General features: G+C 35.6%; 1 protein-coding gene across 3 annotated transcripts; it reads right to left on the minus strand.

The window, feature by feature from the left end:
- Positions 1–7,513: 7,513 nt before the first annotated feature.
- LOC143459183 (uncharacterized) lies at positions 7,514–9,559 on the minus strand. 3 transcript variants are annotated; one of them, XM_076956219.1, is made up of 5 exons: positions 9,374–9,559; positions 8,952–9,223; positions 8,519–8,781; positions 8,252–8,415; positions 7,514–8,089 (listed from the first exon to the last, which is right to left on the minus strand). In XM_076956219.1, the coding sequence occupies exons 2-5, from the start codon at positions 9,176–9,178 to the stop codon at positions 7,793–7,795; spliced, it is 951 nt and encodes a 316-aa protein (XP_076812334.1). In that variant the 5' UTR covers positions 9,179–9,223; positions 9,374–9,559; the 3' UTR covers positions 7,514–7,792. The 3 variants fall into 3 exon arrangements, with proteins under 3 accessions (XP_076812334.1, XP_076812342.1, XP_076812324.1); XM_076956227.1 differs by having other exon boundaries at positions 7,514–8,107; positions 8,952–9,156; positions 9,374–9,555; XM_076956209.1 differs by having other exon boundaries at positions 7,514–8,107; positions 9,374–9,550.
- Positions 9,560–15,181: the final 5,622 nt, after the last annotated feature.

Genomic DNA, 15,181 nt, shown 5'->3' on the forward strand with positions numbered 1-15,181 from the left:
TTATTATAATAATCGATAATATCCAGCAATAAGTCTGTCTTGTGTTTTATTAAGCTTACGTAAAGGTAACCACTAGACTAGCTTCATCAGTTTGAAAGTATTGCCTATATTGTTTATCAAGATGGGATTGAATTTCAGAAATGTTGAATCCGGACAACGGTGTTACAAATAACTTAGCAGAAATCCGTAGGATCAATATGCTGCGATCAGTGAATATGTATGTGAATAAGTAGGGTTACCATATTTTCGTGGCCTAAAATCCGGACACTCTTTAGTGCCCACTAGCGGTTTTTAAAATGAACACATTGTCTGTCAATATGACGTCACACTAGCAATGCTTTGCCTATCCATTGTATACCGGAGTGGATTTTGAACATAGTGTCGTCATTCACTAGGCTTTTGGGCCATCTCTGATTTGACCTCTGGTCAGGCATACTATATTTTTGTGCTTAAAGAACGGGAAGCTTCAGAGCAACGAGCCTTATCAGACAAATGTGGTTCATATTTTACTAGGAGTATGAAACTATTTTGGATTCCTATCGTCAGTGACAACTAAAGTAGTAAGACACCAAGAATAACTAAAATAATGCATTTTACTTGGAAACAAAACAATGTTCAAGCATTTGTAAATTTACATAATCGTCCAATCATACTTTTCTGTAGACAATACTTTCTTCAAGAAGTCTTTATTCGACTTTAATTTCTCATAAAAATCACAGCAGGAAACGTCCGTGTTAATTTCGCAGGTGATAAGGGCTTACAAATTCAAATGTTTTTTTACAGAAGGAAATGCAAACAAGTACCGGTACGAAATAAGTTCTTTCAATAACCTAACTGTAAAAAGATCACCTTCTCCTTCTAGCCTATTATTACTGAACTAGCAAATGCGCTAACAATCAACTCACTACTGGACCAATTACCCGCTAGAATGACGTAACAATAACTTTCACATTTAACACAAAGAAACAAGAACACGCATCGAGCATTGTTCTTCAGCAAGTTGGCTAAACAGACCTATCACAGTGTGCTAATATTCGTGTAGTGTGGGGCAATGCTGGCTCACTAAATGCCAAAGCGGGACTTTTGGTTGACTAACCGGGACGCCGGGACAAAGCCTTAAAAAGCGGGACTGTCCCGGCTAAAACGGGACGTATGGTAAGCCTATGAATAAGGATTGTGAATTTTGTGCTAGGCAGAGGCCGTTGTAAAATAGAATAAATTGCATTTATATCCCATACTTGTTGCAATAACTGCTGCCAATCAGGCTGCTGGTCAAATAGATTAATGTAACAATTGAAAGGGTACGGGTAAGAGTGCGAACAGTAAGCCACATGCAAGAGTAGGTTACAAGTATCGCAAGTTAAACTGGACAAGAGTCAAAATCATTACGCGTAAGGTATTGGATTGGTCAAATGGGACAAAAACGCGTAATCGCGGGTAAAAAAGAGTGGAACGGTGGGTTGGTATCGTTGTTGACCAATGTGGACGGAAACATCACGTATAGGGATAAAAACAATTCGGCGTGCACGTTAATAAATCTCATGCGTGCAGGTGTTATTATAAATTATACAGCTTATCGGATTATAGTTACAACCAGCCTATAGCCTAAACCCAGTTTGCAACTGCACTTTAGCCAACAACGATCCCAACCCACCCATGATCCATGATCACCCATTTTTGTCCCACTTCAACAACCAAATACCTCACGCGTGATGATTTTGAATTTTTACCAGGATATGGCTTGCCGTATACAAACAGGGACGTGCAAGCGATCGTGCTTGTTGCTGATGGCGTCAATGTTTCAGGCCACGCTTATTTGCAGCAAATAGAAAAGAATGATTTACATCTACCAGTGCCGTGCAAAATATTACTTCAATAAGTGAGATTGAACTTCCAAAACAAAACAATAACGTCGGCTTTGCCCCTAAATGTTAGTTTAATTTCATAATCGTCAACCAAGCGGTCTTAAGTTCGCGTAAAAGGTAGGCTTTATTGAAATTAACAGAATGACTGTTTCACCGAAAGAAGGTAACACAACCCGTTGTTAAAGATATAGCCGGTAAGGTTAGGATAATATAGGTAGGCTATGCAAAAAGTTGATTTTAGTTAATAAGGGTTTTATCGAAGTTAGACCAGAAGGAATGATAGTTTGGTTTGGATTAAAGTTGATCATAACTATTTAAAGTTAGGTTAACAAGAAACAGCGAAAAATAAATTCGAACGCACGATTTTTTCCGATGAAATAGTGACAACCTAAAATTAAATATAGGTTACGATAGTTTTTCGCATTTCTGTGGATAACACTCCTTAGAGAAAGACATATTGCCCTGCATTACTTAATTAAATTCGTCTTTTCTAATAAAAGAGATAGGCTAATACGTGTTTGCCATGCGGGGTACTTTGAAAAGAAGCCGGTAAGGCTGACAAAGACTTGGACCCTTATACAAGTCAGCCAAAATTCTGCTGAGAAATAAACAACAAACCAAACAAAGATTCACCCAACAACTTGGTTAAACGTCATAAGGGGTATAATGACAGTCGCATTCTTCAAGGAGCTCCAGGAATCTGATATTAGATTACAATTCACAACACGTTAACGTTTTTTTTAATCGTGGATTTAAAAGCAGCAAAAGAAATTATAACATATTACCAGCAGTTGCCTACATGAATGAAAACCCCATGTGACATGATTCAGATGTCTTAAATTATTATTTTCATCAATAATTAATCATTTATTATCCACCGGAGAATAACAGTTGCCCGTCCGACTCTCTGACTTTCCCGAAACAGTTAATAACGTCTGGGCAAACAACATTCACGCATGAACTACTTGCATAACTGAATTCTGCATTAATTGAACTCTCTCATCTGATCACAATTTCAGCTGAACAATATACCATTGTACAAATATTCAAATTGTAGACCAACTGCGTATTACTGGCAGAGTGAAGCAATCAAAGAGTCGAAGCAATATAATAACACATATCAAGCGGGCTGCACACATGCAAGCGTCATGAGGTAGAATACTGCGCAATCGCGCAACTTCACACTTGCCAGGTCAGACTTTTCACAAGTTCTCGTTTGAACGTTCCATATCAAAAGGTCTTATATTCAATACCTCCATGCAACAGAGTTGAGAAAGTTCCAACTTCGGCAGGTGACGCTAATGGCATAGATGTAAAGCTTATTATTTTTTCGCGTAGTTTATATATTACAATAGCTATTGAAATACAATTAGTATTCTACGAATTGCACATATGCAGTAAATAAAGTAATACAGTCCTGTAATACAAAAATACGGAAAACAAGTTGTTTGGCAAAGATTAATTGTCCCAATGACTTGTAAGCAGCTGATAACTGGTTTTGAAATTTCGAAAAACCAAATCTTTAGAATAATTGCAAGCTTTATAAAATACACAGATAGGCCTATACGGCAATAACCAACATTGGTTTTAAAGATCTCTTTGTTAACATTTGGATGCTATAATTAATACAGGATTACTCATCTCTGTCTGATGTCATCACTACTACAAAAATATTTTATAATAATTGTGCGACGCAGTAAATGTAACAATTGTCATGGTACTTTGCCTGGGGCATTAGGGACTGGTCAGTTAACCAGTTAAGCCATCAAATAGTTTGTTTAACATATACATACGGTATCGTGTATCTCTGCGTATAGTGGTCTCCCGCAAAGACAGAATGTCATGGGTCATCACGAACGTAGTCCTAATACACGACGTCATCTTATTAGTTACACTTAACGCTTCTTTGGTGCAGACTGCAGAGCATTCAAAGCTGAAGCAATATGTGATATTTTTGCAAACATGCATTAAGTATATGCTTGATGATATGCTATGCTAGACACCTCACATATCGTAGATATATTGCAGCTTAACTCAGAACAATATTCAATCCCATGCACATGGAGCAAAAAATATTTTAATACCGTAAATAAATCAAAATTCATCTTATTCATCACAAAATTTAACCCATTTGCAACTAAATCAAATGCCCCTTCTCTACAACGCGCTGAATTGCAACAGCCCTATGCTTTTGTGTCTTTTAATCCCCTATCGTACGAGGTACGTAAGCAGTTTGTTTTGTTTAGTTTGCAATTTACATTAAAAAATAATATCGATATGCAATCCTTGCATTACGTATGGAGTTATTTATGTACCATCTTTGATAGCCTGTAGGGCTACACCATGTTCACTATACAGTACTAAAAGCGATTAATTACTATTAATAATTATTAATTAATTACTGTAATAAGGTAAAATCATTCAACAGCGTGTTTACTGCCATTTCTGCGTAAATTCCAGAAGTATAAGCAACATTGGTTCGCAAACTTAAGGTATCCATACGATCACAGAAGGGTTTTCAAGTCGTTAATTACGTAATAAACCTCGCTTTGAAAAAGAATTCACACAAGACGTTTTGAAGCACAATGTGCTCAAAATAATTGGTTAAAATTTTACATGTTAACGCACCCATTGCTCACATCTCAGCGCTTTGTTGCCTTCGTGGAAAACTCGAGATTATTTTCAACATCGCTGAATCATTTTAGCCCATATCAGGAAACAGACTTAATACTGATAAATTCAATATATAGTAAATAAATGTTCAGTGCAAGTAAAAAATTCTTTTGTGCAATGTAATGAAAAATGTAGACGCCATACACTCATTCATCAAAGTATTCTTTTGTGATATAGAAAAGCATTTGAGATGATACGCAAGGCGCATGCCCCAACCTTTACGTTCGGGTACATTAAATTTTAATTTACTGCAAAATAAAAACTACACAGTTAATTTTTTTAATTATACCCTTTAGCATATGATAAAAATATCCACTGAGTATAAGCCTATATACTTATAACTAAACCATGTTTTACGTAAAGTAACACGTTTGGTCTATATTAAACGTCTTATATGTATACATTTGGTTAAAATGATTTTTATTTCAAGGAGACCCAAAACGCTGAAATAAACCAACAAAAACTAGTAAACATTTCTGTTTTGCACGGAAAAGTAATTGGAACGTTTTCAAAACACAGATTGAAAATGAGGATAATAAGAATAAAAATTTCAATGAAATACCCCTCATTTTTTCGAGGGAGTAACTCAAATAATATCACGTCATTATCTTATTCAAACCAATTTGTCGTCATTATGACACAATCAAATAGGTTACGTTATTCATAGGATACCTTTAAAATATATAATGTCATCGTTTACTTATTCTTAACCTTGAAATATAAACTAATTTTATCCAATTTGATGTTTCCTTCATAATATTCGGTAATTGACCTCAGATGATAGATCTATATAAGATTTGCGAGCGTTGAGCTAATAGTAAAAATCTGCACTTCTATGGTTTTATTAAGTACTACGTCTATACTACGTATGCAAGTAAAGACCATTTTGAATTCAATCAACTGTTTAATCTTTCACAGTTTAACCTTTAAATGGGACTATACGTGTTTATAGCCTTCAATAAGTGCATAAAGACATTATTGGAAAGGTTAAAATCTCTATCAAATCGATTAATAGTAGAAAAGCGAAATATTATACATAACCACATCTCTAAATTTTGCGAAATCTATTCAAATGATGGGTTCCAGAAAATATGATAAAATTGGCGTTTTACCTCAATTGTTTAGAACTTTGCCTGTGCTGCTTGTATCATTACGTCATTCACTTCCTTCTTGAAGCCCAAATACAAACAAAATTTCCTTTTAACTAGGGCTTACATGCGGGATGTTCAAAGGGAAAAATTAAACGTTATAAAATTACGATAATATGTCCCTCTCTTTGAAATACGACGAACCGAATTACGGTCTGCAATTTTCCCCGAATCACTCAGGCGTAAAATTAGCAACTTGGTTTTTTCAAATAAGATAACTTTTATGGTGTACTTTGGTAAGGGGATGATTTGAAGTATTCAATTTGACGTAAATGACAAAAAAGATAAAGACATTAAAATAATAATGTTTTTCTGTTTTATCAAACTATTTTAACGAATCGATTTATGTAAGTCCCTTTATGCTAACAATCATAAACGATGTATTTGCTATTCCACGTATTGTATGTACAGAAACTTTAATAAAAGATTTCAAAATAGCAATCAACAATATCCTAAATCTGCATTTCCTTTATTAATTTTTCTTTTGCCGAAATTAATATCTTTCAACGTTTGCTTTACACAATAGTTATGCGCCATTAATCCAAGAAACCACAAAAGGCATCTGCTTTAGAAAAGATACTTAATCAACCGCCCACAGGAGCGTGCTTCCAGGCACATTAAAATCAAGGGAAGCGACTATTAACTGCTATTAACGCGATGCGTGACGTATCTATCAAAACGTCCACAGCAATATCTTAAGCGGTTTTTATCAATCTCCGATTAAGCCGACGTCTATGAAACGTCTTAGTTCATTTTCTATTTCTTTGATCAAGCCTTAAAAGTGGGCTTAGGCAAATTGTGCCCATTCAACGCCTGACGCAAAGCAGAGCCCGAACTTTCCGTGCCGTAATTTGGGTTTGATTGATCAAAGTAACTGTCGAACGACGACATTGAAGACTATCTCCTGTATGGTCAGAGGCAGAAAAAACAAACAATTAAATTGTTTGGTGACTTTCTTGATGCAAACCAGTCTCCCACCGTAATTGTGTACAAATTTTGGCCCTGAAAGAAAATGTTTCTTCGTTCAGAGTAGGTTCACAAAGCAATAACAGCCAAATTGATCGAACAGCGCGTAGAATGAAATCGCATTGTATAAATTACTCGTATCATTTCGAAACGAACCCGGGACAGTGGCAGCAAAAATATGTTTTAGCTCCAACTGAGCCGCTACCCTATTATCGTTGATGGGCATCATAGAATTTCATTTGGGTTATGGGAAAAATAACTATTATTGCTTCTATTATGGGCAATTATTTTACAAGTCATAAATACTTGAAATTAATAATTCACAAGCTAAAGATCTGTTTGGAAGAATTGCCGGTCTCTCCTAACAAAGGATGTTAATATACCCCCCGTCGCCATTTTATTATTTAGTGATATAGCTTGGTCTTGTTTTCAATACCGGCTAACGCACCGTGAAAATGGCTTTATTCTATACAACAATGAGACCCTTACAATTTTTATTTGCAGTTTCATAGATGATAATACTCTAGTTCACAAGTTTACTACAGACACATGCTTCAATGTACAGCCCCATGACAATTTCATGCTCAATTTAAAAATTATTTCCGAAATGAAGTATAATAAATTTTGTCAAAGTGTAACTCAAAATAGTTTCTATACCGCTTATAAAACTGTGCATGTGATGCGCCTCATATATATAAAATGTACAAAGAGGTGCTACAATACAAACCTGAGCGTGAAATGTCGTAAATATTAAGTTGCTGGAACTCATATGACTGAAATCTGCTTTGCATGTAGGCTTTTCTTTTAATTTAACAAAACGTAGTAAAATGTTTTCAATCGGCAAATGGAGTTAGCACAAAATACTCTTTAATAAAAATTTTATTCTGTAAAATGCAGAAAGCAAATAAAACTAAACAAATTTAGCGAGTAAAAAGAAAGTAAAACATTTAGGTTTGAAGTTGATGTTTTTCACGTCACAGCACAACAATGAAGCGATATTAAACAAAATTGTTACTGATAAATTTCAAGCAAAATAATAACTTCATGATGTCGAAGTTGAAGGAAGAATGTTCGCTAATTTGAACAAGAAATGTTAAATAGGTAATGTTTAGAATTAAAAATAACCAATAAATGTTTCACTCATGGATAATACGAAATTGTAGAAACCGGCTCCGATTTAGGAGGAGCTAGAGCGGAAAGGCTCGAAAAATGTGCGGGAAACTGAGGAGAAAATTGCGGCACTCGAGGCGGACTTATTCCGAGCCCCATTCTATGCCTCGAATCATGGAATGAATTGTCAAATGGACTAGTGGAATAATGCACGTGAGCTTTAGGCACAACACCGTGCATCATGTCGTTGTATGCTGCTGCGGCTGCTGCTAGTTTTATCTTTTCGAATTCCGCTTCATTCAGACGCTTTGCTTTTGCCCGTCGATTCTGAAACCATATTTTGACCTAAAAATTAAAAAAATCTGTTGCTAGTTTAAATACAGATTTAATTTCAAATAGAACTTTTTCTATTCATATTTAAAATGGCAAAGCTTGATGTCGATAGCCTATAACAAATTTAGACAAAATTAAAATAAAAATTCGAAAAACCTGGGTCTCAGTTAGTGATAACGACGACGAAAATTCCGCCCTTTCAGATATGGAAAGATACTGTTTCTTCCGGAACCTTTTTTCCAATGCAACCAGTTGTTCGTTGCTGAACGGCGTTCTTGGTTTCCGATTAGGTTTGTGCTTTCGCAATGGGCATTTCACTGCTGAAAAACAAAACTTTAGCTATGACACACACTTAGTGTTTTTATGTGAAGAAACTGTTTTTCTGCAGATAACTTTCAGAGTGTTTTGTGATTTAATACTTGCCAAATTCAACGCTGTTTGGCTTAAAAGCTGATGGCGAATGTTTCTCGAAAATAGCATGTGGGCTTTTCGCATTGCCTCTTCTAACTTCAGAATGGTGAGGATTTTCTTTGGCTTCCATCGTGGTATCAATCGACTGACGGGTGATTGGGCAAACATAGGTTCCACCATTGTAATAGCCGGGTTTGTAAGCACGAGGGGTAACCGGCACGTGGGCTGGAGGAAAGTGGGGGCTTTTTTCAGGTTTCGAAAGAAGGAAGTCGATGCTGTAGAAGATAAAAGTTATTAATAAAACTTTTTTATTTAGTTAGTAGTTTTAGTTTTTTATTTGAGTTTTAAAGGAAAATATTTTGCATACAATAACACATAACACTTTTCGCTTCAAGTAATATGTATAATGGATATAGTTAATCGAATATCTTCGCTATATATTCACCTAAAGTTGATTTTTTCCTCTTTCTTCAAGGTTGTTGCGTTTCTTTTCTTGGCGTCTACGCTTGGTATGTCTTGACTTTCGCTGCTTGACGACAAGTCATCCAAATGAGACGACTCTGAATTCGACCGGGATCGATTCAAGGAATGAACTCGATATGGAGGCAATTCGGCTTCCATGACTTCACTTTGATCAGAAGCGAGACTTTCTACATCAGAGAATGGGCTCATAATCTAGGTATATGTTTGAGCGACTCGGCTTCTTTTCGCGGCAGCCTAAGCACAACGAAAATAGTTGTTTCTATAAGCTAACAAGGTTATTTTCTGAAATCACCATTAATTTTTTCCAACTGAGAGGTGTATAAGTTGTTTGGGCACGAAGTACAAGTAACTACAACGTTCAATGCGATCCAAACCAAAATATACCTTTAGATAACTTTGATTTAATTGAAATCTTGATCTGCAATAAAAACTGCGTATCGGCAAACGTCAGCTAACAAACAATCCACACGTATTACAATCCACGCTAACTGGTGAAAGCATATACTAAAAAAGTTAACTACTGGACAGGCACCTTTATATTTACATTTTTTCCCATCGCGACGTTTTTTCCCTATGGCCTGCTATTATTCCCAATTATCTGCGCTTCCTATAGTCTGGTTGTCTCTTTTCAATAAATTGCAATAAATCGACTTGTATCGTAGCAATATTGTCATTTGGTCACGCGCGCCTATTCCATTATTATCGTTTTTCTCCCTCTATTGCGTCACACCCTGTGAATGCAGATCGTTCGCGCGCCTACCTTCGGCTCGCTCTTGTTTGTTTGTTTAAACTCTTGTTGCAACACTTAATTTTGGCCACATTTATGAGTGGCGGCGCTTTTCATCATTGACGTCCGGATTTTCCCTCGGCGCGGCAACGCGAGAGATTACCCAAACAATGGACGGACCGCGACAACGGGCAACCCTAAAACCCGGGTCGTCTTAATACCCTGAACGTCTCGAACATTGTACGGTAATTATGCAGACTTTATTGCAAGAGTCTCAACTCGCTTCAGACTGAAATAATGAATATGACGGATTAGATTCGTAACAACAACAGATTTTAAACTTCTCACGCCAAGGTTCAATACATACGTGATGAGCTATAATCACCGCATGTACATCAGGTCAATGCAGACTGCAGCATTGATGCTGAACGCTATAGAACTTCCGCAGTGCTTAAAGGGAATGAGAATGCTTTTTTGTGATACACCATCGCTTGAAAACCTTAAATTTAAAAAGGCATAAAATTGACATGAGAGCATAATTATGCTTTAATAACCGCAGAAAATAATTTCTCTTTTAAGTTTTGAATTCAAAAGGCATGACAGTTTAAACCATTGTCAATTCATTAAAATATTAAACAAATATAATTTATTGACAGCATATTATAAAATAATACTTAAGCGGTTGTCATGGCATGATAGTTCAAACACCAGAAATCTCAGGTTACAAAAATGCCAACCCATATAAGAATTAGACCAAATGCCGTATAGCAATGGAGACAAATACGACAACGGTTGAGTCAAATGGGTATAGATCTGAACCTGTTCTAGCAACAACTTTTACGCATCTTTTAAACCTGTGACTTTTACACTCCATTATTCCGTATCGTTAATAATCTCAGTATTCACTACACCAACTACTAAAAAGGATAAAATAAGAATAAGCATCAGTGACTTCTACAAGCTGACAGGTATTTTGTTAATATGCTTTTCATTTATATAACGTAAAAAATAATGTTCGGTGATAATTGGAAGCTGGCCTACAGGAGCTATAAGCAGCCTTGAACAACCAATCTTATTGTCATTAAACAGTCCTGATTTAAATCAAATCTCTCATCAACACAAGCCAAGTCAAGTTGGTGGTTAAGTTTCTTTGTCGATATGCTGAATGGTGCCCGTAGTATATAACCAATATGTGATCTAACACCAGCAAGATTTGTCTATATGCTTAATGTCTAGTATGTCTATGTATTCGTTAACCTTCCAAATGATGTGTTAAAATTGGATGCAATATATGCTTAATGAAGCATATGTTAAGAAATAAAGACTTTAATTAGCAGTTGGATAACGTGCATCCGGTATGACGAACTAAACATTAGTGATCACGAGCTGTCTATCAAAGCCATGCATCTGCATTAAAAGTTAAAGTACATTGTCAAAAAATCAGATGGAAAAGGAATTGCATAACCTTAACCTTATCTTATCATGATGATAAAATCTAGGTCCATTTCGAATGAATCCTAACAGCTATAATGGATACAATGTTACAATTTTAATAAACCTTCTATCCTGGATTTAAGGGTTTGACTGGTTTTATTAAAAGCACATTGTATACGCCGACGATAATTTACATCTAATCAGTTGGCAATGCATATAGACACGCACTGGTGAACCAGCGTGTCATCCTGTCACTTTGTAGTCGATGGAAAATCATCTTCGAATTAACCGCTCGATTTAAGTGGCCTCTCTACACGCGTCAGACCGCAAGTCTGGGCTGGCGAGACGAAGTGCTTTACATAGCGAGTGATTCTCCTGTAAGATCAAATGATTTTCGTATAGGTTTTATTGGCTTTTAATAACGTGTTACCTTGCTATTTATTTGCTAATTATACTGGATCAATGCGATATAAAAGTGATACCGTAATTAAGCGCACGCAATTAACCAGCGTCTTTCTCAAGTATCGTGTCGGTCGGTTTAAGACCGCGCATCACCAATATAGCGCGATAATACTGTTTTATTGCCGCTGCCCGCACGGGAAAGCGATTTTAAACAACTGAACTGTCATGAAAATCACAATCGGCATCTAATTCAATGTATAACTATGACAGTTTAATATAAGCAGAAAGTACAAACACATACAGTCTACTATATACTGTATATCAAAATAGTTAACCTGCTAACTTATGAGACGAAAGTTAAACATTAATAATGCATTGTGTAAACTTAACTTTCGCAAATTAAACTGCAAGCTTATTTCGGTGCATGTGTGTCGGATCGAAATCTTACTGTAGAAAAAAGGAGTACATCGGTTTTTATCTACTAAAAAATAAAACCGAAACATCAAAGGATGACGCATATAAGCGATAAAAGTTATTTTTTACAATCGAATGTTCTAACTGGTTGATGTTCTTATCATGGTATTATATCAACCGCTTAGCCCATACGATTAACTGATTGCTAAAACAACAGTTTGACGTAATAGGCTACACACTGGCAAAGCTGGGTTATACTTAGTCATTCTTTTTCTGAGTTTGAAATTTGCGCAAGGCGCTTCCAACATGATATAGGCTACAACGACACGTACAGTAACGATAGGCTAAGTTACAAAATACCATGAGCAAAGCAGCAGAACACAGAAGTTAAGCAGGTAATTTCGGCGTTCAATTAATAATCTAATAAATAGACGAGCACACAATCTTCATATAGTGTTTACATGTTTTTTGTTTAAAAGTTAATATAAGTATTGAGTAACTATTTCTACTCTCATAGCGGTAGACGATTCATCTTTTTTATCCGGTCGTCATGACCCAGTGGTGACATCTATTTCCGAAAATTTGTTGCTCAGCAGAAGTATGAAAACATCAAATAATTTAATTGTTCATACAAACCATTGTTATTATTGTGCAACATTTAGGTGTTCTTTCGTGTTAGTAAACGCTTCGTAGCTGGATGACCGGTTAACTTTTCCTTTAGGAGAAACTATACATTCCGCAAGAAAAAAGATTTTTTCTTTCCATGATTTGGCGAGATTGACAAAGAAAAAATAAACTACAGGATTTGAAAATTCCAGGTTTTCTTTTTACTGTATATAAAACTATAACAAAAAATGTTTCTGTAGTAATAGACCAGAGGTGGGAAAACGTCTGCAAGGCAAAAACTAGATTTCGACAATCACAGACAGAAGAGAGCCATTAAATCCTCCCACTCTGCGATTAAGATCTCGGTTTTCATCTTCATATTTTTGTTTTCTGTTATTTGTTGATCTCACCTTCTTCGTTTTGTAATGTGTTTAACTATGCTAACTTAAGCTTATACTGTAGTTCTAAAATTACTAGAAAATAAAACAAAGTTTAATTGTGCGATAACAACTGTTCGCTATTAAATTGAGATATTGAAGAGCCACAAACAAAAGGTCGACGAGCCGTAGTTTGTCCACAGTTGTAATAAATAGTATGCCTTAATAGTAGATTGTTGATATGCACGACGAACAAACAGAACGATTTTTATATACTAGAAATTATCGTTTTACCATTTGTGATAAATGGATAACAGATCAGAAGCGTAAAAGTTTGTTAACAAGCGCCACAGCTTATATTTTATGTTTCGCATGAAAAGTCAGCAAAATTCACAGGTCAAGGTAAAATCGTTTTATTGATGTCAAGTCTCGTTTGAGTAAGGCGTAGCTGTTTGGATTCACAATAATCAGCAAGGACATTAACCTTAGGTCGAATCATTTGTTTTATTGTACTATCAATACAACGGCTAGCTTCATAACTTTCGCTTCGTACTGTTCATACTGAAAAAATAAACAATACAATAGGTGGTCAATATATTCAAAAATTTGCTATACTCTTTTCCTTAATCACAGATGATTTTGTTTTTCTGCAGACGACACAGGAATAAGTCTAGCAACAGGATTTATCATGAAATCCATCAAACATTCACGTTAATTTTTGATGGGTTCGACCAGACAGTTTCATAGTGAAAAGTCAATTAATAAATATTTTTCGGTCTAATATTTGTGGTTACCACAAAGACAGATTTTAGTCGTATTGTGGTATTAAAAGTGAAGATCTGAACATCAGTAGCCGATTCCTACACATCTTTTCTTGTAACTTTCTCAAAACTTTGTAATTAGTTTAATCAGGTTGTAATTAGGAGTTACTTTCGCTCTGGTGCACTAGTATAATTATAAGTAATAAACTTCGGGCATTATGTTAGAAAAACTTTCAGAAATTTCAAAGTAGTAACTCTCTAATCAGCCTTCTGGTAAACTATGAGCGAAAGGGCAACTCGTACTTTTGTTTTTGGTTCATACCAACGTTACTTGACGTTGCGGCATATTAGTTGCTATTAAACGTATTGTTTAAATCAGGGGTGACGAACCTATTCGCTGTCGCGGGCCACTTTGTCAGTTACAGCCGAGTAAGCGGGCCGCACAACTTTTTAGTCATAGTTCGTTTGTTGTTCTGTTTTAATCGATAAATGTCTAAAAAAGTCCCTGTGAGTGAGGCATATAAGCTATGTTTTGACCTACAAAGTAACCTATAGCTGGGCCATAATAGGGGCAAACATTACAAGTACAGCAGGAAACGTTACACAAAAAGCGCAGGTACGAGTACCGAACCATGTTTTCAAACAGCACCAAGAACCGTTACCGTCTGTACGATTTCTTTCAAGTACTGGTACGGTTACCAACAGTAGGCTCATTTTGAAAATACCAACTAGCCACCTGTGATTTCTTGCTATGGAGTTTCATATCATATCATTAGATGCTACATAGTTACTTATTCATTATTCTTTGAGAATAATTATTTATTCGTAAAAGCAAAGATGCGGTATTTTCTGACGATGAATAAGTAACCAGGGTACTGGTAACTAGAAAGCTTCACGCCGGTGATATACTGACTTCACAGCTGGGATAGCATGAAGACATTTCCACGCTAAAAATTCGGGCTGTCCAGATAAATCCAAAACTTCACAATCAAATATCACCGATGAAAAAAATGATTATAAAAAGATTAAAATTTTTGTTTTTAGTGAAAAAACACATTTAAATCAAACAATAAATTTTTACGTGCAGACAATGAGTTGAGGCAAACAATGGCATACCCACACATATGAATTGAAGAATGAAGTAAAAACAGGATTTCTTTTGAAATCCGTCAAAATACGTCTTTGTATTTGACGGTCTAGACCAAGGAAGTTTAATGGTTAAATTTTCATTAATAATTGTTTTCCGGTCTAGTATTTATGGTTACCACACAAAATGATGTTACTCATATTCATAGGTAGTCGAATTGGGAGCTTTTTTGAGGTTAATACATATTACTAAATGTGATGCAGATAAAATTTGTTAAAAATGTTTGTACCATTTTGGAGAGTTCAGGAGTACGGTTTATTTATGAATATAAACTGTATTAGGTTACTGATGTGATACTAATAAAATGTAACGAACAAATATAAA

Source organism: Clavelina lepadiformis, chromosome 1 (assembly GCF_947623445.1).
Source record: "Clavelina lepadiformis chromosome 1, kaClaLepa1.1, whole genome shotgun sequence".
NCBI classification, from domain to species: Eukaryota; Metazoa; Chordata; class Ascidiacea; order Aplousobranchia; family Clavelinidae; genus Clavelina; species Clavelina lepadiformis.

Excerpts from the sequence above, each read along its gene's own strand:
- LOC143459183 (XM_076956209.1), bottom strand. The coding sequence starts at position 9,178 with ATGAGCCCATTCTCTGATGTAGAAAGTCTCGCTTCTGATCAAAGTGAA. Across the intron at positions 8,782-8,951 it reads GAGGAAAAAATCAACTTTAG|CATCGACTTCCTTCTTTCGA; the intron begins GTGAATATATAG and ends TATCTTCTACAG. Across the intron at positions 8,108-8,251 it reads TATCACTAACTGAGACCCAG|GTCAAAATATGGTTTCAGAA; the intron begins GTTTTTCGAATT and ends TTTAATTTTTAG.